Consider the following 24690-nt stretch of genomic DNA (forward strand, 5'->3'; position numbering starts at 1 on the left):
AGATCTGGAATTCCCTCCAAATTCTCAACCTCCCTACTTCATTTCCCTTGTTAAAATGTTCCAAACTTTGATTAACTCCCTGACATCGCTTTTCCTGGTTCAGTGAGAAACTTCGCTTTATATCACTTCTGGGAACACCTTGGGGAGCTTTAAGATTTAAGGCAGAGTATAAATTAAGTTTTTTGTTGTTGAGGCGAAGCAGTGAGGAGTTGACTTTGATGTTATAAATCTGCTTAGGAGATATGCATTTCTTTTAGTCTTCCTCTGCTAATGTAAATAGGATATTGTTCAAGGATGATGTAGATATAAATCTATATATTTGTGTCATATTTATTTTTTATACAACTTTTATTTCATCTTGGAAAAATAAAAATGACATTATTATTTGTCAGTAGAATGAAGTAAATAAGTGAAAATATTTACATCTATTTCTCTCTGAATAAAATGCTCGCAATTCATGATTTGCAGAGAAAGGGGACAGGTGCACTATTATTGAAAATCTAACTACTGAAACTATTGTTGAAAATCTAACAGACACCAACCAGCTGATTAGTTCTTCAAATCAGCCATCACAATGAATTGAGAGATTTCCTTCCATTCCAAATGAAAATTGCTATTTTTTTCTGTGTTTAAATAGTTTTTTTTTAATCAACAGGCATCATAGCAAAAAAACATTATTTCAAATATATCCATTATGGAGCTGTCTGAAACAATGTGATTGTGTAGCATCTGGATTGTGCAGAAACAAATTGATTTATAGCACATCCAGAATGCACAGTTTGATGTCAGGAGTCTGTGTGCATGGTTTACTTATCCTCAGGAAGGCAAAAGACTTTGCTAATTCTTGAGGGGGTAGGAAGTATATGAAAAATGTGAGCCATCAAACTCTAATTGTTATACAATAGCAACACTAACTGCCATTTACATAGTGCATCAAACATTTGAATATGTCTCGAGGCATTCTCGGATGCATAATCACTCAAAATTGAGTGCTGAATATGTCAATGGAAGTAGTTAAAAATGCTGCATCTTGCATGATTACTTATATAAAGGAAAAAGTTTTATCATTACCGTTGTACTATTGTCTGTTTCTTTGCAGGGGAAACCATTTTTAACATTGACAGTGGAAGAAATGCACCACTACATGCCCCACCTTCTGAACACTACACCATCATCTTTAACACTTTTGTGTTGATGCAACTCTTCAATGAAATCAATGCTCGCAAGATACATGGAGAGAAAAATGTGTTTGATGGCATTTTCAGGAATCCCATCTTCTGCAGTATTGTATTCGGCACTTTTGGAATTCAGGTATTGTAGAAAAAGAATATTTTTTCATATGTTCTATTAATGCTAATGCGTTAGATGAAGATCAGTCACAGAGATGATTCAGCTGCTAATGTTTCACTGAGACATGCTCTCATCCTTGAATTTGATACCAAAATTCTGGATAACTGTAGCTTAAACATTTCTTGCATGAGGAAGGTGGATTACTTCTCAGACTTACGTAGCTATGCCAGTGACTTTATCCCAAGTGTTACACTGAATTACTAAGGAGAGGTGGATTTTTTTTAAAAATTGGGATATAAAAGAATTTCAATGCAAGAATGAAGAAAGCATGGCTGATGGACTGAATAAATACTTTTTCTTTACCAAAGAAGAATGTTCTAGCCAAGTCATAGCAAAATAGCAGATGATTGAGATACGCAGTAGTCTCCAACATGATAAAGAAGAGGAATTACGAAGTCTAATTATACTTAAAGTTGATAATTCACTTCATGGAATGAGGGAGCCTTAAGAAATATTAATCCATGACAAAACCAGCTGTCAATCAGACAAAAAAAAAACAAAGAATGTAGATGCTGGAAATCGGAAATAAAAACAGAAATTACTGGGAAAACTCAGCCGGTCTGACAGCATCTATAGTGAGAAAGCAAGTTAACATTTTTGGTCTAGTTCTGAAGAACAGTACTGGACCTGAAACATTAACTCTACTTTCTATTCACAGATGCTGCCAAACTTTTTGAGTCTTCGCAGCAATTTCCGTTTTGTTTCTACAGTTGATCAAACAAGTATAGATTAATAAATGCATTTGTTATAGGTCATGTAGTGTTCATCATGTAGGAGATTGTGTGGGTGACTGAGAGTGATAGAAAATGTTGCATTTGATAGTGAAAGTGGGAGGCTATGGAAGATGGGTGCAATGGAAGAGATATAATTGAGTGTGAAGTAGCTGGTGGCACTTTATCCTCGTGGATTGGAGAAGATCATTGACCTTCCTACAGCATTGCAGCATCTGGATAATTGATATCTCACTGAGACAGGTGACAACTTTGGACCAAGCTGGCAGGGTCTGGGATTGTGACCTCTTCTGCCAGTTCTGAAGGGAGCAGATAGATCTCCTTTATGCCACCTTGTCCAATAGGATATCCAGGCCCTGTGCATAAAGTGGGATATCGATTTCTCATAATCTGCCATGTCCAGGCCAAATTCCATGAACCATGCAGTGCATTTCTGGATTGACAGTGGTCAGTCAGGCTGGGCGCACTCCAGTCCTTTAAAGTGGCATCACTGCCAAAGATCTTTGGATATCCTGGCAGAGGCAAGCACTTCCGCTTATGGTGTTTGACAAAAGGGGCACCATAAGGTATGATACCTAGTTAATGAGGCTAGTTTGGGATGAAAATACCTGCTAGACCTCATGGAAAGAAACCTCTGATTTCTGTTAACATTCACTCTGTTATGTCCAATTTTAGGTTGTGCACTTTAAAAAGGGTGTGAGGCTTTAGAGTGGGTACAAAAGAGATTTACCACAATGGTTCCAGAGATGAGGAAATTCAGTTTGATAAATTGGAGAAGCCAGGGTTGTTCCCCTTAGAAAAGAGTAGGTCGAGAGGAGATTTGATAATGATACTCAAAACCACTTGGCATAGCCAGAGTAGAGAGAGTGAGTGAGAGAGAAACAGTTTTAGTGGCAGAAATGTTGAGAACTCAAGGACACCATTTTAAGTGAAAAAGAACCAAAGGTGACATGATTATGCAACAAGTGGTTTGGATTTGGATTGTATTGCCTGAGAGTGCGGTGGAGGTAGATTGGACCATGGCTATCCAAAGGGAACTGGCAAAAGACTTGAAAAGAGAAAATTTGCATGGCTGTGGAAAAGAGCAAAAAAGCAGTACTAACTAAGTTGTTCTTTTAGAGAGACAGCACAAATAGGTTCTGCCTGTGCTGGAAACATTCTGATTCAAAATGTAGAATTCAACTTGCATATAACAGTATTTTAAGAACAAATAGAAAAATTATGACAATTCTGTTTTAAAAGGATGGTTCTGAATTTTTTTTCTCTTGACTTCTCCTTCATTGTTGCAGATTTTAATCATTCAGTTTGGTGGAAAGCCGTTCAATTGTATTCCTCTGCAAATAGACCAGTGGTTGTGGTGCATTGTGCTGGGAGTGGGAGAGTTGCTATGGGGACAGGTAATGATTTATTCTGCATTTAAAAGACAATATGAAAGGATGTCCATCATTTATGCAACTTCATAATTCTAAATGTCATCCAAATCAATGCAAAGTGGGGGCTAAGCATTTGGCATGATCTCTTGAAATTATTTTAGTGCACGATTAACAAAAGTTAATCAGCTTTGTAGTGTTCTGGAGCAGGTGATGTCATGTGTGAGGCTACAGTCCTGTAAAGTGAACCGTGAGTTGTATGTTTTAGTAGAAATACAACAAATGTGTGTTTGAAAGAAAAACTGGAACCCCAGCAATTGTTTTTTTTTCATTCTCTTCTTGCAGTTGTGAAGCTTTTTGTAAAATATAGGTTTTTGACATTAATGTTTCTGGGACTTAGCTTTCATAATGTGCCATCAAAGCCTTGTGTATAAATTACGAATCCTTGAATTACGCATTGTTTGCATATAGCTTTCAAATCACGCTTGAAAATGATTAGCTTAGCTGTAGGTAACAGGCAAGAACATCTAAATTTGCAACATTTTGCAAACTTTTGACCCTGTAAATGAAGAGTTGTGAAGGATTGTTGTCTTGTGGTGTTTAGACACTGTTGAACTCTACAATAGAGAATTACACACTGGACTTAAAAATGTTAAACAATAGCTTTTCTTCAATTACTGTATATGATTACACAAGAATTTACTCTTGCCTGGTATCAGAAATTTCCCTCTCTATTTGTTTTACAAAAAGCATGTGTCAATTGTCCAGTAGAATGAGCAATCCTTATGGGGACTTCATAAGGAAGTGATATTGGCCAAGTTTTGAGAGATTCTTCAAATCTTTGCCAAACTCCAAAGTCATGTGTATTACACATATTCTTTGGGGTAATAAAACACAGCATGCTGATCGCCACCTGACTCATTATTCCATGAGGACCAAGTTTAAATAAGGAAGTCACTCACCTCTTCAGATGTTAGATTTATGGCTGCCACCACAGGTTGGCGATATGCCCAGAGTTTTCTCAGAAGTCCTGCAGCTTCGAACAACCCTATCCAGTTAAACAACCTGTGTTCCACATCAGTAATGCATTTATAACTAATAAACTATAGTGTTCAACGGAAATGAAGACAACACGTCTCTGTTGTCCATACGGTTTTTGTATTTGGTTGCTTCGAGCTTAACTGCTTTGTTCTAACAGGAAATTGGGTGATAAAATGAGTGACTTACTTTCTTCCTGCATTTCATAATTGGGAACAGGTGTCCCTTGGGTGAAAAAGGGGAAAATATGAGACCTTTAAATTGTCCGTCATGGATAATAGTTCAACTCATTGTATTTTATTCCAGTGCAATGAAGAGAAACAGTTTAATGACACATATCCATTTGCTCTTTTCTCAGGTAATATCCTCCATTCCAACCAATCGATTGAAGTTTTTGAAGGAAGCAGGCCATGGAACTCAGAAGGATGACATCCCAGAAGAGGAACTTAACGAAGATGCTGAAGAAATTGATCATGCAGAGAGAGAACTTAGACGTGGGCAGATTCTTTGGTTCAGAGGTCTGAACAGGATCCAAACTCAGGTATACTCAATGCCATTAGGAGTACAAAAAACTGCACTGTTGTATTCATCCTCATATTTCAATAAACAGGTACTGTGTTATTATCGGATAGGAAGTCATTATCAGACATGAGGCATGATGGGCTGAATGGCTGTCTTATGCACTGTATGTTGAATAACAGCTTTTTCATAAATTTTAAAATGAACAGTTTGTCGTAACAGATTTACACAAAACAGATTAATGTTCCCCTTTTTTTTGTTTGAAATTCTGTGCAGTGCTGTTCCAACAGGTAGGAAGAATAGATTGGTTGCTACAAGTTGTGATTATTCAGTGGGAAGCAGTTAGCTGCCCTCTCATTGATTACCTAAAGTTAAGTGAAAGAAGTAATAAAGATGCGTAAATCAAAAAGGAGTAAATGGCATGGATTTGGACTGCTTTGTGAGCTGACCATGCTTCCATTTAAATGTAATTACAGGTACAAAGACTCACATTTGTAAACATTTGAAACAGATGACCGTTGGGATCAGTAATTGTAAGAATAAACCACCATATCATTCAATTAATTGCAAACCAAAACGTGGAGTAGATGCCCATTTGTTTTAGTGGTCTTTTAACATTTAGAACAGGTACCAGCTAGTACAGTGAGTTGTGAACACAGAATAGATCATTACTCATTTCAAAGACTTGTTATGACATAAAATAAACTATTACCCACTTCAGTGGCCTGAGAACATATGGAATCCATCACCACCAGTCTAGTGAATGTCCATGCAATGGAAGCATTCAAAACTGGATGAAGTCCTGATGCAACAGAGGAATTAAAGTACAGAGAGAACTTTGAGTAGGAAAGTTCTTATGGGTTGAATAGATCGCTCACATTCTTGCCTTTTACTTTGCTAGAGTCAAGCTGTCCAACCTTTTCATGTTGGTTGAAAACCCCACACCTCATTGTGAAAGCACCATAGGAAACTCTTGTCAGATCTCCTCACTCAACAATACCTTCCCATAATACTGAATCACCCTTTCTCCATCCCCCACTACAATATTAAATCCTCCAACAATCCTTAGAATCATAGAGTCATATAGCATGGAAACATATCCTTTAATCCAACCCATCCATGCTGATCAGGTGTCCCAATCTGCTAGCATTTGGCCCATATCCCTCTAAGCCTTCCTATTCACTACCCACTCAGATGCCTTTTAAATGTTATAACTTGCTCTGGCAGTTTGTTCCATACATACACCATTAAATCTTTCCCCTTTCTCCTTAAGCCAAAACCCCTTAGTTTTGGCCTCCCCCATCCTTGGAAAATAACCTTGACTATTCTCCCTATTCATGCCCCTCATGACTGTATAAACCTCTACAAGGCCAACCCTCAACCTCTGATGCTCCAGGGGAAAAAGCGCTAGCCCATTGAGTCTCTACCTATAGCTCAAACCCTCCAACCCGAGCAACATTCTCATAAGTCTTTACTGCACCTTTTCAAGTTTAACAACATTCTGACAGTAGAAAGGCAACCAGATTTGTACGCAGTATTCCAAACGTGGCCTAACCAACATGATGTCCCTACTCCGACACTCAAGTGCTTAGAGCAATGAGGGCAAGCGTGCCAAACGCCTACTTCACCACCCTGTCTACCTGTAATTCCACTTCCAAAAAACCATACACCTGCGTTCCTAGGTCTCTTTGTCCATTAGAACACTCCAGGACCTTACCATTAAGTGCATAAGTCCTGCCCTGATTTACCTTTCCAAATTGCAACACCTCACATTGATCTAAATTAAACTCTATCTGCCACTCCTCGGCCTATTAGTCCATCTGTTCAAGATACCATTTTTCTCTAAGGTAATCTTCTTCACTGTCCACTACACCTCCAATTTTGATATCATCTGCAAACTTATTAGCCATACCTCCTACATTCACATCCAAATCATTTATATAAATGATGAAAAGCAGTGGGGCCAGCATCGATCCTTGTGGCATACCACTGGTCACAAGGCCTCCAGTCTGTAAGGCAACCCTCCACCGCCACTCTTTACCTTCTACTTTCAAGCCAGTTCTGTATCCAAAGAGCCAGTTCTCCCTATATTCCATGTGATTTAACCAGTCTAGCATGAGGAACCTTGTCAAACACCTTACTGAAGTCCATGTAGATCACGTCCGCTACTCTGCCCTCATCAATCCGATTGTTACTTCTTCAAAAAACCTAATCAAGTCAGTGACACATGATTTCCCACACACAAAGCCATGTTGACTATTCCTAATCAGTGTTTGCCTTTCCAAATATACATAAACCCTGTTGATCAGTGTTCCTTCCAATAAGTTGCCCACCACCAATGCCAGGCTCACTGGTCTATACTTTCCCGATCTGGGATGCATCTGTTCAGGTCCCGAGGATTTATCCACCTTAGTGTGTTTTCAGACCTCCAGCACCTCCCCTTCTGTAATACGAACTCTCTTCAAGACATCACTATTTATTAAACTTCCCGTTGTAGCTCTGAACATTCACCTCCAGGACAGAAATAAAGTAATGAACTCTCACTGTGATACAAGATACTACCACTTGCCCAAGTGTTAAGAACCCATTGTCTCAGACATCAGTGGGGAATTTCCCCATCTCATCAGGCCTCAGCTGGACTCACAGCAGAGGAAGAACAGTTCCCTTAATTGTTGGAATATTGGAGGGATGGAACCCTCTCTGCAAATCCAAACAGTAATTTCAAAAGAAAAATTCCAACTTCTCCTCCTCTTCTGTCCCTCCACCCCAAATCCTAATACCTAGCATTTGGTGCTGAGCGCCAGTTGGTGTGTAGGTCCATCTGCATATTCAGCACACTCTGAGACCACTGGAACTGGCTCTCTTTGGCAGTCACTAACATGTCCATGGAGACAGCCACACAATTGCATGACATTGTTGACTTGCTCGCTGAGCTGGCTGATTGTAGTTGAGATGTTTCATCATTATGCTAGGTAACGACATCACTGTGGCCTCCGATGGAAACAATTGCATGCATGAGGCAGCAAAGATCCGCGTGGTGTTGCTGCATTACAGTAGTCATTGTGCTTTGGTGTGCATTGACTCTGCAAACCTGCATGCTGCTGTTTTGTCTGCTTGAAGTTCCTGATTGCCAATATCATGCAGTCTTCCTCTGCCTGAGACTGAGTAGGTGCCTGATCGCTGGAAGATCTCAAATTGCCGGCTGCCGAGACTGAGCCATGATCTGCTAGCAAGCCGTTGCTCCTGACTCTAATCTCAAGAAAATGCCCATGGAGCAAAGTTGTGTGCACACATGGAAAGTCTGCACACAGCGTCTGGTGTGTAGACAAATTGACTCCCGGCTGTGGAAGTCTCGGATGTCCATGTAAAAGCAGAAATACTTTGAGAGGATATAGCCAGTGAGGTGTCAGTATCTGAGTTGCTGGAGGGTGCAGGAGGCAGCCTTGCTGGTGCATCCTGTAAGGATCTGGTCCCTTCCTCAGAGGAAATGTTCAGTGTCTTAGGTTGTGAAGACAAATATGACATATATTTTCAGTCTTTGGACTGAATCTTGCAGGTTTTTGTCTAAGTGCCATTTGTGACATGTTTCATGGAAAGTTTCTCACCGTGCCAGGCAAGATCTCATGCAGCATCTTAACGAACTCACTTCATCAACTACCTACCACATCTCTATGACACCCCACTTGCCCAACTCTAGGCCCATTCACCCATTTGCCACTACTGGTGTATCCTGGAATTGACTGGCAACCCTGACACCCTGGCCATCTTTAAAAGTCCATTGTGCATCCGAGCAAGCCCTGTCAGTTCGGAGCTGCCCTGGATGGTTCTTGACATGGCAGAAACAATACAGTTGGTGGATGGGAGGTCTTGGTAGCCAGGATTGTGCAGAGGCTGGACAACCTCTTCTCCCCAGGTCTAACAGGGGAGTTCAGAACCATAACACCATAGCGCGTAGGAGCAGAAATAGGCCAATAAGCCTATTGATCTGCTCTGCTATTTAATCATGACTTATATGTTTTTTAACCCCATTCTCCTGCCTTCTCCTCTTGACCCCCTTACCAATCAAGAACGTATCTCGCTCTTAAATACACTCAATGTCGTGGTCTTCTGCGACATTGAGTTCCACAGATTTACCACATTTTAATACCATTACATCTGATTCCAGCGTCTCTGTTTAAAATTGTGGGATGAGCTGCATATCATACGGTCACTGCTTCCTTTCTCGAGATTTCCTCGCCTTTAACTCCCGAATCAAGTCTGCCTCATTACCCATCACTTTATCCAGAATTGCTTGTTCCCTAGCGAGCCCAACCACAAGCTGCTGCTGCAAAAAAAATTTGGAGACATTCCACGACTTCCTTTTCTTGGAATCCACTGCTAACCTGATTTTCCTCGTACAAGTGCATTTTGAAGTCCCCATGGTTATTGTAATAATCCCTTTCATACATGCCTTTTCCATTTCCTGATTCATTTTCTTCCCCACATACTGACTACTGCTGGGAGGCATGCACGCAACTCCCTTCGGGGTCATTCTTCCTTTGCAATTCCTGAACTCTACCCACACACATTCTATGCCTCCTGACTCTATATCACTTCTTGTTATCAATTTAATTTCATTTCTTACTAATAAGCCAACCTCACCCTCTCTGTCCATTTGGTTGCCCTTTCAATAGGATGCATGTCCTTGGATCGTTAGCGCTCACCCATGATCCCCTTTCAGTCAGGTCTCTGTAATATCCACAACACTGTATCTACTGATTTCAATCTATAGTACAAGTACATTTACCTTATTTTGTATACTGTGTGCATTTAAATATAACACCCTCAGTCCTGCATTGACTGTCAACCCTTCTTATAGTTATCTCCTCATCTACTGTGTCTGAAGTTAGATTCTTGACTCTTTCCATATTATTTGTCCAATACTTGTTATGGAAAGTTTAATGACCTCTATTAAGTGTACACCAAACTTTAACTTTTCCCATAATTGTCCATGCAACTCAACCCATTGAGTTTAAAGCCCTGTTCCTAACTCTAATTATGTGATTCACAAAGGCTCTGGTCCCAGCATGCTTTTAGGTGAAGTCCGCCCCGTTGGAACAGCTCCCTTCTTCCTCGGTACTGATGCTAATATTCCATGAACTTCTCCCATCCCAACCTTTCAGCCATGTATTTACCTCTTTAATCTTGTTGACCCTCTGCCAATTTGCTCCTGTCCCAGTTAGTAATCAGATTATTACCTTACTGGTTCTACTTTATAACATAGGCCCTAGGTTCTCATATTCCCTCATCAGAACCTCTTTTCTCTTTGTACTTATATCATTCAGACCTACATGGACCATGACAACTGGATCTTTCCCCTCCCACTCCAAGTTCTTCTGCAGCCCAGATGATATTTCCTGAAATCAGACACCAGGCAAGCAACATATCCATTGGAACTCTCGATCCTGGTCACAGAGAGCAGTTTCTATTCCACTGACTGTACTGTCTCTAATCACAACTACACTTCTCTTTCTCCCCTCTCTTGAATGGCTCCCTGTACCATGGTGCTGTGGTCAATTTGCTCATCCTCCCTAGATCCCTGCTGTAAAGGAGCAAGAACCTCAGACTTGTTAGACAAGCTTCCTTCCGTGCAGCTGTGTGCCCACACAGCTTTGAGGGAACTTTACTCCGTGGGTAGTTCTTGAGATTAGAGTCGGGAGCAATGGCTTACTAGCAGATCGTGGTTCAGTCTCCGCAGCTGGCAATTGGAGATCTGCCAGAGATCAGTGCAGAAGAAGGTAATTCATCCCAATGTGTCTGAACCAGATGTACGAGCACTTTGACTTAGTGTTAAACTCCTGCCTTGTCACGAGAGCCCTGCACATAGTACATTCCAAATTCCCTTATAAGGGTCAAGCTCCAGTTGTAAAATTGTTTCCCTCTTCTTGGTCACTGTCCAGAAGAATTAGTTTCTGTGTTATTGCACTACAGTTTTGTCATATAGATCAATTACCCCTCTATCTTCCATGCTCAAGAGAATACAAGCCAAGATTGTGCAGCTTGTCCTCAGAGTCCCAGCATCTTTCTAAACTGCTACCATACCATACACCTGTGCCATTTTTTGTGTTATTCCCACAACTTTCCACAACTATCTGAGCTCCTCTAGCTCCAGCCACTTGAGCATCCCTAATTTTAATCGCTGCACAATTGGGAACTGTGTCAAGGCCCTAAGGTCTGAAATTCTGTCACTAAATCTGTCCCTCCTTTCTTAACATATCTCCTTCCATGATGTAATCTTCTTTCAATATTTTCCTGTCAAGTGCCTTGAGCTGTTTTATTGCTCAAAGGTTCCATTTAAATGCAGGTGTTGTTATCCTATCCTTGGAACAAATTGTTCTCCGGCCAGAAATTCTCAGTGAGTTGCATCAACTCTTAATGGAACTGGTAGCTTGGAAGATAACCTGCCCTTTCGCCAAAAATAGATGCAACCAATGTCCACATTTCAAACAAACTCAATTCAAATAGAACACAGATTAGCCATGATTTAGTTGAATAGTGTTGTGGCCTAAAGGGGTGTTTGGCCTAATCTTATTCCTGTATTTGTTCTTGCGTTAAATTTCTGGTAATAATTGGCAAAATACTATTCTGTAGGTCAGTCATCACTGTCATGTTTCATTTATTGTCATACTTATTCCAAAGCCTCACAAGTAATTCCTAGTGTGTTGCTTCCCAGTGTTCCTAAAAATTATGTAAAAGCTTTAAGTTTAACTATATTCCCTCAGTCCTTTTCACAACCCTTACTGAAGTAGTTTCCCAGAACAGTACTAGATAAGAAGCAGTGATTGTATGTTCTTCACTTCAGGAAAAAAAATCTTTCTGCAGCTATTTGTGAAGCATAGTTTTTTTAATTTCTAACACAAGAATATTATTCTGTGTAGAAGTTTGCATTTCAGAAAAAAATTAAATAGTGAAAGAACCAGGTTCACTGACAATCCTGAAGTTCCAGAAGTATTTGTTAGGTGGATTTTGGTGGATTTCTCCTGCTCTCATTCACTGAATGAGCTTCACTGAAATTCCACTGGGGAGCTCCCATGGATGTGGCAGACACCGGTATTCAAAAAGGTCTTTAACCCTTTGAGGATTGCAATAGTACTTGTGCATCTACACAAAGATTAAAATTTGTTTGTGGTTTTAATATACTCAAAACAAAATAGAATTTCAATCCAATGTATATATTATTCTCGAAGCGTTATTATTTTTTCTAAATGTTTTCCAATTTCATCCTCTCCCTAATTTCATCACTCATTCTGGATACAATTCTCTGGGCAGTTTAAACCGCAGAGAATCTAACTCCCTGCTTCAGCAGGACATAATGCATTCTACTTAAACATGGGAAGATTGGTTCATTCAACTCTCTATCTAGTAATGCTAAAATGTTTAAAAATTGATGTTTTGATAATAAATTGTTAAGCAAAATGTGAAATCATAAGGAGAAGTGCTGTTCATGACATATACTTGCAAATTCAGTGCAATAATTTGCTCATGTTCAAAACTTTCTCTGCTAACAAATGAGAGAACACAAATTGGAATTTAGCTGTAATAAAATTACAAATTTATTTATGCCCTGTGTATTTGAATGTCAGTTTTATTTTATTGAAAAAAAGAAAATGAAGGTGATGTTATTGTTGAATAATTATTGATTGCCATAGTTTGCAATGCATAAATAGTTTGACACAATGCTGAAATTTATTTTACCAAGTTTTATTCAGAGAAAATTACACTTTTTTCAAATTATTTGTTTTTAATAACTTATAATAAATTTAATGTGTTAGTCTTGAATTATTGCATTGGAAGTCATAATGTGGATTATTCCCATCTGTTTTGAGTAATTATATGATAACTGAAAATATATATTGTTTAAATATTGTGCAAGAGAACACAGGCCAGGTTTAATTAAATCTGTTAATTTATTTAATTTGTATTCTGGTGAAAAACCGGAAGCTGCAAAACATTTCCATGTTGGCTAACTTTGGATTTTCTGGATTAGCCAGAATGTATTTGTTTAAATTTTCCATTATTTTGCTGCAGTATTACCAAAGAATAGGGACCTGTGTGATTTTCCTTTTGCTAATTGAATCCTATTTGTACATTAGAGATTCCCAGGCACATTAATCTTGTATCTCCACCTTGAACAAACTTTCTCATTCTCTCCTTCATTGCAGATCGAAGTAGTGAATACATTCAAGAGTGGCACTTCCTTTCAGGGGGCTCTAAGGCGGCAGTCATCCGTTACCAGCCAAAATCAAGATGTAACCAATATTTCTAGCCCTACTCACGTATCGTTATCTACTCCCAATGCTCTTTCCTCTCCTACCAGCGCTTCTGCTGCTTCTGCTGGGCGTGAGTGTGTATTCTTAATGCACAAGATGATCTTTCACATCTCCCCACTTCGCTTTTTAACTATTTGATACTAATCATCTTGTCAGTCTTTTTGTAGAGTTCAGTATTATTTACCCCTTGGCAACCTGTTACGTGTCTGAAGTGAATGTGTTTGTTTTCTCTAGAGGACTAGACAGCCCTAGGCAAAGGTTCCAGCAGGAGGGAGTGAAATGAACGTTGTGAGTCTGACCTGAACCTGCAATGAATGTGAACTGCTTGGGCATATGAGTCTAGACATTAGGTTCTAAAAGTGTGTGTAAACTTTCGAGTATAAGCCCTCAGACTGCCAAAAAGAACACTTTATTTTAATTTTACAGTGTTTCATCTGAAAACTACATGGCCTCTTGATTTTTCTCTCCTCTCATATGGCGACTCAGACCAGGCAAACCAACAGCATGACGATGAACTTGATTTACTTAAACTATTTTTCCTTCCTTGAGAAATCTTAGACAAAGCCATTGTGGTATTCATTGACAAGGACATTCCTGAGCCTCACCTCGCCTCCTTTCTGGGTGAATGAAAAGCAGAAGACGAGAAGAATAAGACCACCACATCAGAATGTCATGAAGTCTTGTCCCAAAGTCTCTTGTCAAATTACAATACATTTTCTTGTTGTTCGTTTTTCTGTTCTGCCACGAGAAAAGTTTTTTACTCATTTCTTTTTGTCCTGCCTGCACATTGTTAGTCCTTTTTCTTATATTCTACGTTCAAGGACATTGCCTAGTTTGTAATGTGCCATGACTGCCTGGGCAGTTGCTTCCACATGGTCCCCCTCAGTCATTGTTGAACATATTGGAAATATTTTGAAATGACTAAATCAGAGTTATGTGGCAGTTGTTGATTATCAATTCTCACGTTTTAAAGATTATTTTATTTAAAATAATTTTGGCTGCTCCAGTAGGAATAAGAAAAGCATGCATGCTATGTAGTAATGCATGTTGCATATTCAGAGCCTGGGACAACAGTTCCTTCAAAACTAATAATTTGTATGGATTGTTTAATCAAAAGAGATGTTAACATTGGTAACACCTCTATGCCAGTAGATGGCAAAGTCGAACACATGATTTGAAATTCCAAGTTGAAACCCAGTCCTAAAATACAAGCTGAATAATTGCTCAGGATGAAAATGGACCAAAGTGGAAATATACATCAATGTTGTCATTAGAGGACAAGGCATCAATCTAGCTATAATAGTTATTGTTATTCCCAGTGTAGGGAAAACAAGTTTTCAAATTGGAATCAGTGAAAATTTAAAGATGTCAAGAGTAGATCTAATTTCTCTTGACAGCCTGTGAATTATTTTTCCATTAGTCATTCTGGACCAGATAAATTCTTCATCTATTTTGGAATGGAAAATATATTTGTTATTCAGTTTCAGTTAATGAATGGCATGTATATTTTTTTCGAGTAATTTGTTGTACATACTAAAACAATTTAGATTCTTTAATAGCGATGTTCTTACACTGAAAACTAAAAGGTAGAGTAAATATTTTATTCAAAATAATTTCATTCTATTTCTATTAGCACAGTCTTTAGATTGATATTGACGTGTACCACTGTTATTCATCTTGTGTTGCTGTCAACAGAAATAAAACTACAGTGTCTTGAACTAGCTGTAATTATTCTACAGCAAATAAAAAAGTCTTCAAAGCCAGTATTCAAAATCAGTTAGAAGATATGATACAAAATCAGACAGTTACACAAAATGATTTATCATACTAATTCAAACACGTGTTAAAACCAAAATTGTTTTTCGATTGTTAAAAATTGACACAACCCTCAACATAATTGCTTTCATTCCCTTGAGCCCTGTAAGAATGGATTTTTAAAGATGGACAGGAGTCGGCTATAGATTTCTCGAGTCTTCTTCATTCTTGAATAAAGAACATGGCTGATTTTTGACCTGACCTGCACTTTCACTCTTGATCATTATTTCCCTTGATTCTTTTAGAGTCTAAAAATCTATGATGTCATCTTAAGACATCTTATTGGCTGAGAATCATAGCCCTCTAGGATAGAGAATTGCTAAGATTCCTGAAACTATGTAACTGAAGATTTCTTTTCTCATCTCTGTCCTAGATGGTCAACACCAGATCATGAGACTATGGCCCCCATGGTTCTACTCTCCAGACATGGGATTCAGCCTCTTAACAATGACCCTGTCAAACATCTCAGAATCCTACATGTTTCAAATAGCTCACATTTCATTGTTGTAAACTCCAACCAATATACAGTCATTCCACTCAGTCTTTCCTCATAGACAAACCCAGCCATCCTGGAACCAATTTAGTGAGCCTTTATTTCTAGACAAGTGTATCCTTCCTGAGCTAGAGGCCAGAATTATGCACAAGTTTAAATGTTCAAGGATGGAAGACCTGTGGTACATAAGGAGGTTTACTATTTCATTTAGTTTCAGAACAGGGAAGATACCTCTGTTCCAGAAGCAATCAGTCTTATTCAAGTGTGGTGGCAATGCAAAATCATTCTTCTCCTTAACGTGGGCTAGAGTTATTTCGGATGAATCTAGATTGAAAGATGCAGGAAAGCCACTGTACCATCCTAATAGAATCTAGATAAGCTTCATACAATGTCTTTTCATTGAAAACTAGGGAAAGGTAAAAACTGTATGAATGTGTCTTGTAATACCTAAGCAGGTGACTTGGAGAAGATGTGGTAACTAAGAGCAGTGAAAATTTAAAAAAGAAGCGTTCCAGATGATTGAAGGATATGTAAGAAGGAAGAAACCATTGTTTGAAGGTCGAGGAAAAATATCCAAATAGGTTAATTGGTCTGAAATTACCAATGTTTTACCACCCACTTTATCCAAATTTATCATAAACTAAATTTGATGTGGCATGGTGGCACATGGTTAGTATTACCTCGTCACAGTGGCAGGGCTCTGGGTTCATATGAACATAAGAACCAGAAGCAGGAGTAGGCCGTGTGGCTGTCCAAGCTCCAAGCTCTGCCATTCAATAAGATCACAGCTGGTCTTTTCATGGCCTCAGCTCCACTTACTCACCCTCTCACCACAATGCTTAATTCCTTTACTGTTCAAAAAATTATTGATCTTAGCTTTAAAAATATTAAATGAGGAAGCCTCAACTATTTTACTGGGCAGGGAATTCCACAGACTCACGACCCTTTGGGGTGAAGAAGTTCCTCCTCGATTCAGTCCTAAATCTGGTCCTCCTGATTTTGAGGCTATGCCCCCTTGTTCTAGTTTCAGCTGCAGTGGAAACATCCTCCCTGCTTCTATCTTGTCTCTTCCCTTCATAATTTTATAAGTTTCGATAAGATCCCCATTCATTCTGCTAAATTCCAACGAATATAATCCCAGTCTACTCAGTCTCTCCTCACAACCTAATCCTCCCAACTCCAAAATCAACCTAGTGAATCGCCTCTGCACCCTCTCCAGGGCCAGTATATCCTTTTTCGAGTGAGGAGACCAAAATTGTACATGGTATTCCAGGTGTGGCCTCACCAACACCCTATATAGCTGCAGCATTACCTCCTTGCTTTTAAACTCAATTCCTGTAGCAGTGAAGGACAGTATTCCATTTGCCTTCTTAATTACTTGTTGTACCTGCAAAGTAACCTTCTGTGATTCATGCACAAGGACACCCACATCCCTCTGCACAGCAGCATGCTGCAATTTTCTAATGTTCAAATAATAGTCCTTTTTACTGTTATTCCTATCAAAATGGATGACTTCACATTTATCAACATTGTATTCCATCTGCCAGACATTTGCCCACTCATTTGAGCGATCTATATCCCTCTGCAAACTTTCAAAGTCCTTTGCACTTTGCTCTACCATCCATCTTAGTGTCATCTGCAAACTTTCGCACACTACACGTGGTCCCCAACTCCAAATCCTCTATGTAAATTGTAAACAATTGCAGTCCCAAAACTGATCATGGAGGTGCACTACTAGTCACTGATCGCCAACCAGAAAAGAACCCATTTTTCCTAACTCTTTGCTTCCTGTCGGTTAACCAATCTTCTATCCATGCTAATACATTGCCTGTAATGCCACACACCTCTATCTTATGAAGCACTCTTTTGTGCAGCTCTTTGTCAAAAACCTTTTGGAAATCTGAATACACCATGTGTACTGGGTCCCTGTTATCCACCGCACTCATAATGTTTTCATACAATTCCAGTAAATTGGTTAAACATGACCTGCCCTTTGTGAACCCATGCTGTGTCCCCCCAGTGGGACAATTTTGATCTAGCCGTCTTGCTATTTCTCCCTTGATGATAGAGTCTCGCGTTTTCCTTATGACAGAAGTTAAGCTAACCAGCCTATAATTCCACATCTTTTGTCCACTTTTTTTTTAAAGTGGTGGTTTCACATTTGCTGTTTTCCAATCTGCTGGAACTGCCCCAGAACCCAGTGAATTTTGGGAAATTACCACAAATGCATTTGCTGTTTCTTTCACCATCTCTTTTAGTACCCTAGGATGCATTCCATCAGGGCCAGGAGATTTGTCTACCTTTAGCCCCGTTAGCTTGCCCAACACCACCTCCTTCATGATAATGATCGTGTATAGATCCTCACCTGCCTCAGCCTCCTTGTCATCAATTAGTAGCATGTTATTCATGTCCTCCACTGTGATGACCGACACAATATACCTGTGGACTGCCTCAGCTGTTTCCTCATTTCCCACTATTAAATATCCCTTCTCATCCTCTAAAGGACCAATGTTTACCTCAGCCACTCTTTTTCATTTTATATGTTTGTAGAAACCTTTGCTCTCTGTCTTTAGTCCTGAGCTAGTTTACCCTCATAACTTATTTTACTTTTCTTTAGAGATTTTTTGTGGCCTACTGTTGACCTTTAAAGTTTTCCCAATCCTCTTGTTTCCCACTGGCCTTTGCTGCATTTTATGCCTTATCTTTCAATTTGAAAGCCTCCCTTATTTCCTTAGACATCCATGGCTTTTTCTACAGTCCTTTCTTTTCACTGGTAAAAACTTTTGCTGAGCACTTTGAAAAATTGCTTTGAAAGTCCTCCACTGTTCCTCAACTGTCCTACCATAAAGTCTTTGTTCCCAGTCTACTTTAGCCAACTCCTCCCTAATCCTATTGTAGTCTCCTTTGTTCAACCGCAAGATCCTGGTATTGGATTTTATCTTCTCACTTTCCGTTTGTATGTTAAATTCAACCACACTGTGATCGCTCTTTCCAAGAAGATCCCTGACTATGAGATCATTATTTATTCCTGTCACTTTACACAGGAACAGATTTTGGGTAGGTTGCTTCCTTGTCAGTTCCATTGCAAACTGTTCAATTCTAGCCTCGGGTGACTGTCTGTGTGGAGTTTGCACATTCCCACCATGCCTGTGTGGATTTTCTCTGGTGCCCTGGTTTCCTCCCACAATCCAAAGATATGCAGGTTAGGTGGATTGGCCACGTCAAATTGCCCTATAGTTTGCAAGGATGTGTAGATGAAGTGATTGGCCATGGTTAATGTGGGATTATGGGATAGGGGTCTGGGTCTGGGTGGGATGGTCTTCGAAGTTTCAGTGTGGACTCAATACAGTGCTTCCACACTGTTGGGATTCTATGATTCAACGGAATTGGGTGGTGCATTCAGGAAAGGTAGTGAGCCTGAGGATGTAAAGATAGAGAAGGACTTGGAGTATATAAATGATTTTACTGTTCTTGTCATTTCTGCTATTGTTGTGATAACCAAAGAAATGAGTGCTGAAGGAAAGAAATGGAAACTTGACATCTTTGCTGTAAGGTTAATGTTATCTCTATTGTTTATGGAGAACTGAAGAAATCTAAAGGAAGATTATAGAGTCTTATCATTGATATTAAGAATGTGGAAGTAGTAATGAGCGTCATATTGGTAAAATAAAGCTTAATATGCTTGAAAGTTCTTGAAAATTTACGGAGATCAGCATGAAAGAGAAGGACAAATGTTAATAGTGTTTGTCAACAATGCAGATCCTTCTATGGTTCTAAATGCTAGATCCATGAGAAAGTGAAGAAACAAAAATTGGAACACTCTTTTGGAATTAACAAGATGTGTAAAGTAATAAGGAGTATGTGCATCAAAGGTATTCATTAAAATGAAAGAATTGACCACATTGTTGAAACTCATTAATTATGCAGATTGTCAAATAACCACTTAGAAGGTCAAAGCTGACCTGGCAGGACCATATCAGCGAGATCCTACATGGAATAACTGGCAATGAAAACACGGTTATGAAAATCAGCAGAGAAAGATTGAAAGGAGATATTTATGGTGTATTTAGTGAGTCTGCTTCTGATGAATGATTGCCTTCTCAGGCATTCCTCATGATTAAGGATGTCTTCCTTCTGTTCTTGTTCACTGAGGTTTAAGAAAATGGATAAGTCCAACATGGAATTTAGCAGATTGTGATTGGAGAGTAAGGGAGAGATTTGTTGGGAAGATTGTGAACTCTGGGTCTCTCAATGTGTTTGCTGCCTTCCTGAATGGCCCTTCTTCATTTTGGTCAGTCACAAGGCAGGAATTCCCTAAATTAGTCAGGATGTTAGACCTCTGCAGGGATATTTGGAGGATATCCCTGAAGTGCTTCTGCTGTCCTCCATGGAGTCTCCTGCCACGATGTGTTCCAGAAAGAGCAATTGCTTTGGGAGTCTGTTGTCAGGCAACCACATGACATGTTGTGCCCAGTGTAGGTGCTTTGAGTGATTAGCACACTGGTTCTGAGTTTGATAGTCTAAAAAAGGATGTTGCTGTTAGACTACCTTTTTACGAAGGGATTTGAAAGACTTTGCAAAGACACCATCGATGGTACTTCTCTAGGGTTTTGAGATACCTGTTATAGGTTTCCCAAGCCTCCAAAGCACATAGGATGCTTCTATATGCCATGGACACTTGGACAACGTACTGATGAGTGATAACTCTTTAAAAGCTGATTGATGCAAGGGTCATTAAATATGCTTGAGTTTTGATAACAATCCTAGAAAAATTAGGCTGAAAACTGTGGGCCACATTTCAATCAGGCAAATTTTGAGTTTTTTCTCTAAATAATGTAGGAAGTTTTAACATTCTAAATAGTACTGTGGATTCAAAATTAACCTGATCAACACAATCGACCATAACCTCAAATGGCTACAAAAACATGATATGAAGTTTTCATAATCATTAATTTATACATTTCACAGCACCATCTCCCATACATACACATCCCACCAAACTAAATAAACTCCTTACCATGTGACATGATAGTTGGATATTATTTAAGTGAGTTTTTAAATGAGAATCTGTAGAGAACTATAATTATTTTGATGCTTTTGTTTGAAGAATCCACCTCTACAGTCAGGTAGCATGTTTTTTTTTTCCCCAGGCTGCTAAATTGACATATTACAAGAGAATCTTTATTGTTTTGGAATTGACTGGGATAAAGAAGGATTGTCTTAAGAACCATCATGAACACGAACAAAAGTCCAAAGTGGCCTAAAGGAGATCTGAGATAGAACACTGGGCCTATACTCGAATGTTTACCCCATTGTGCATGGACTATGCTTGTTAGTGTTTCACATTTAACCAGGCTTTTGAATATGGCTGTCTCTATGTGCCAGATTTTACCCCCTACATGTGTCCTTGTTCTGCAGCATGATCTTCTGGTGAGTGTAGCATTATGCTTCCTGGCTGCTCCCATCTACATCAACAAAATGTGATTTCACCTCCCATTTTCCTGTTGTCTGCTCCATTCATTCCGTTCAGTGTTCATCTTCTAATGAGCTGTTATTTTGATTGGGTACTCATGTAGTCTATATATTTATATGTTGGTCATATTGAATATATAAATGCGTATATATCTTCAAAATGAGTTCTAAACAAATCTACTTTTCACTTTTTCTCCTTTCTACCTACTGCAAGACTTTTTTCACCATGCATGGATAGACATTGCATTAAATTTTTCAGTAACAAAATAACATGGCTTTTATTAGGTTACACAGCATTGGATCTTTGCTTATTTAACCAGTGCTTTTCATGAGTTCTACAGTTGCCTTTTTTTCCAGTTTTATTGCAGTTCTCACCGGCCCCACTATGCACGAAACTGAGTCACTTGTGTATGCTTATAAAGTCCTAGCGACTGTGGACTTCAGCTCACCGCACTGCCTTAAACAAATTCTGCCTCTCCATTATTTTTAGAAATCCCGTACTGTAGCCATCACTGGAGCCAACTGTTTACTTTTGACCTTTCTTCTTTTATTTCAGATTCGCGTCGTGAAGGCATTCCGTAGCTCTCTCTATGAAGGATTAGAGAAACCAGAGTCGAAATCTTCCATTCACAACTTCATGACTCATCCCGAATTTAGGATAGATGACTCACAGCCACACATTCCCCTAATCGATGACACTGATATAGAAGAAGATGCTGCCCTTAAGCAAAACTCCAGTCCTCCCTCATCCCCCAACAAGAACAACAATGCTATTGATAGTGGAATCAATCTTACAACTGACACAAGTAAATCAGCTACCTCTTCTAGTCCAGGAAGCCCTCTACATAGCCTGGAAACGTCACTCTAGCTGACCATTTCTGTGAAAAAAAACAGAACAAAAAAAAAACTGTTGGCTGATAAACTGTTCTGATTGTGCTCTTCTATGCTCTGTAGCAAGAAGGGAAACTGCTGGAAGGATGATTTCTTGTTTGGCTGACCCTCCTCAAGATAGAGATCCTGCATGAATGTACATTTCCCAAATTTCACTGGAAGGACCACAACTGAGTGCATCTAAGGCAATTTATCCAATCCACTGATCTGTGACTTCTGAAGTGCTTGTGCAGCATGGACTTAATTGTATAGTTTAAATTAAGAAACAAAAACTTTAAAAATTGAAGTTGCAATGCTCAACTTGCACAGTAGAATTGCACCAATTTAACAGAGGAACTTTATAAGCATTTATTAAATACCTACAAAGTTTATCTTCTTTGTTTCTTGGCATGTTGCCTTGTTTCTGCTTAATGGCTCTTACAACTTTACCTTATTTATGTCCTGAAGAGAATGTAATTTGTTTACAAAACCTGTAGATAATTTTGTTTATTTGTAGGGTATAAATTCTGCTGACGTAGTGCAAGCAGCTCTTCTCATTGAGTACTTCTGTAATATCGAATTCTAGATGTTTCATTACAACTGTGTATTGAATTTGCCTGCTTTTTTGTTCAATATTGTAGATATTGCTAGCAGAAACAAAGAAGCCAAAATATAACAGGGAAATATTGTTTAAGTGGTATCCTAATGTTAATCGATTGTGGACAAAAATGCAGCATGGCTTCCTTTATTTCCTAGAGTATATCTTTAGGTACTAAAGTCCTCTGGATTTTTCTTTCTTTTTTAAATAAATGCTTGAATTTTATTTTGGTCTTTCTTAGACTCGCAAAGGCCAATTTGAAATGTAATTTGATTGAGCTGTCTGCTATATATAAACATCTGCTTGTTAAACTAAGATGTTTCAAAATAACTGTAACTATCCAAGCTTGTGATGGGTTTATTAGAGCTGATTGCAAAATAAGTTATATTTGGCTTTGTCTATATGGGGAAAAGAAAATCAAAGTAGTGTTGAAATCTTGTGATATTGTGTTGATTTTTTTTTCCTTTAGTGGCTTATTGGATTTTTTTTAAAATCACAGCTTGACGGCTGTCAGGTTTTAGGGGAAAAATAACAAAACAATCTGGGTTGCTTTGTTTCTCTTTCTTTTATTTTAAACAATTTTCATATTCCACACTCTCCAACTACCAATGGAACTTTCTGTGATCTATTTAGATGTGCTTTGTGTGGTTTTATCAAGCTTGTCTTCCTGCAGACACCTACTAATACATTACAGCATCTCAGCCGTATTCTTTAAATCTAGTTACTATGCTTTCCAAAGGGGAAGCCGTTAAAAGCTTATAACAAGAATGAAACAGAAGTGCTTCAAGGCAGTGCCAGCCCTATGTATTTTTTTATCTGGGGTGTTGGGGCTAAATGCTTATGAAGCAGTGAACCTGAAACAATCTTTGCATCATGGACAATGAAGAAACTTTTTTTCAAACTTTCACTTTGATTTTGTGACCTGTTGAAGGTCCAGTTGGAAAGATGAAACTTTTAAAAACTCTCTGTGCCCTGCTAAATAGGAACATGCCTATAGTTCTGAGTTCAGGCATCTCTGAATTTGCCAGTAAATCCTGTGTATATGATTAACTCGCATAAAGTAAGATAAATTGGGCTTCTGTAAGCATGTATGTGTGACATAGCTTTTGTTTAAAATAAAATTAGATGCGATTCCAACCAGTCACAACTACAGGTCACACATTTCTTCATGAGCGACGAAGATTTTTGTTTCTTTTGGCATCTGTTTAGTGCAGGACAGCCTAAAATGAGGGAATTTAAAGGATAAATTTATTAAAGTAATTCTGCAATGCAAATATGCTTGCTTCTACATAATGTATTTATCAGCATGAGTTTTGTGAAAATAATAGTAATAATAAATTGCAGCAGAATATTTGGCAATTGGCCCTGTCTGGGCAATGACGTGTTCATCCATCTGTTTTTATGAATTTTTTACCCAGACAATAATTGTAAATAAAGAACTAAATGTCTCTGTTCATTTAATACTATGCAAAAAAGTTATGCTTTCTGATTGTTATTCTCATATTCTTACAAATGTGTTGCTGGAATGTTTGTGGTTTTAAAAAGTCAGTAAACCATGTGATGTAAATTATTTTATAGTTTGAAAACCATGAACTGGCTCTTGCTGCTGACTGTCAAATGGTTAGATTATCTCGTGGCAGAAGCGCAAGTGAAAACTAACAAAAAAAATAATAAATTCACAGAGCAGCATGAATTATACATGTCTTCACGTCACCATCCTTGCTTTGTGTCTTCTCTTCAAGTATGGGGTGAGTATCAAGGCTGGCTTTAATAACCTCACTGGGGAATTACCTGTTGTGTTGCTGCTAGTAGATGCCTCAGAAAGACCTTGGGTTAGTAGTATCTGAAACTGTGCAAGCTTTATTGACACTCATAACATAAAAGGAAGCCATGCAAGGTGTTCAGGTGCAGTGTTCAAATCTAAGAAGCTATCAGAATATGTCTTGTTGAAAAAAACAGTTTGACGATGCAATGAGAAAGCATAAACTTTAATTTCTTCTCATTTGAATCTTACCTTTATCAGATTTAAACCAGCTAAATGGCAAGAGTTTCACCAATGAATTCATACAATAAAAGACATTTTGAGAGTTTGAACTTCCTGCTGAATCAGTTAGACATACTTTGT

The 24690-nt window shown here is 38.7% G+C and overlaps 1 protein-coding gene across 26 annotated transcripts in view; it reads left to right on the forward strand.

The window, feature by feature from the left end:
* atp2b2 (ATPase plasma membrane Ca2+ transporting 2) overlaps positions 1–24261 on the forward strand; it is a 793123-nt gene extending 768862 nt beyond the window's left edge. For 16 of the 26 annotated variants that reach the window (XM_048547367.2, XM_059649827.1, XM_048547364.2 and 13 more), the window contains 5 exons: positions 1100–1311; positions 3371–3478; positions 4848–5030; positions 13210–13296; positions 21654–24261. In XM_048547367.2, coding sequence (XP_048403324.1) covers positions 1100–1311; positions 3371–3478; positions 4848–5030; positions 13210–13296; positions 21654–21965 — 902 coding nt within the window. In that variant the 3' untranslated portion in view covers positions 21966–24261. Of the gene's footprint in view, positions 1–1099; positions 1312–3370; positions 3479–4847; positions 5031–13209; positions 13388–13551; positions 13606–21653 lie in introns of all 26 variants that reach the window. The other 10 variants (XM_048547378.2, XM_048547381.2, XM_048547385.2 and 7 more) reach the window with 4 other exon arrangements.
* Positions 24262–24690: the final 429 nt, after the last annotated feature.

Source organism: Stegostoma tigrinum, chromosome 11 (genome assembly GCF_030684315.1).
Source record: "Stegostoma tigrinum isolate sSteTig4 chromosome 11, sSteTig4.hap1, whole genome shotgun sequence".
Classification (NCBI taxonomy): Eukaryota; Metazoa; Chordata; class Chondrichthyes; order Orectolobiformes; family Stegostomatidae; genus Stegostoma; species Stegostoma tigrinum.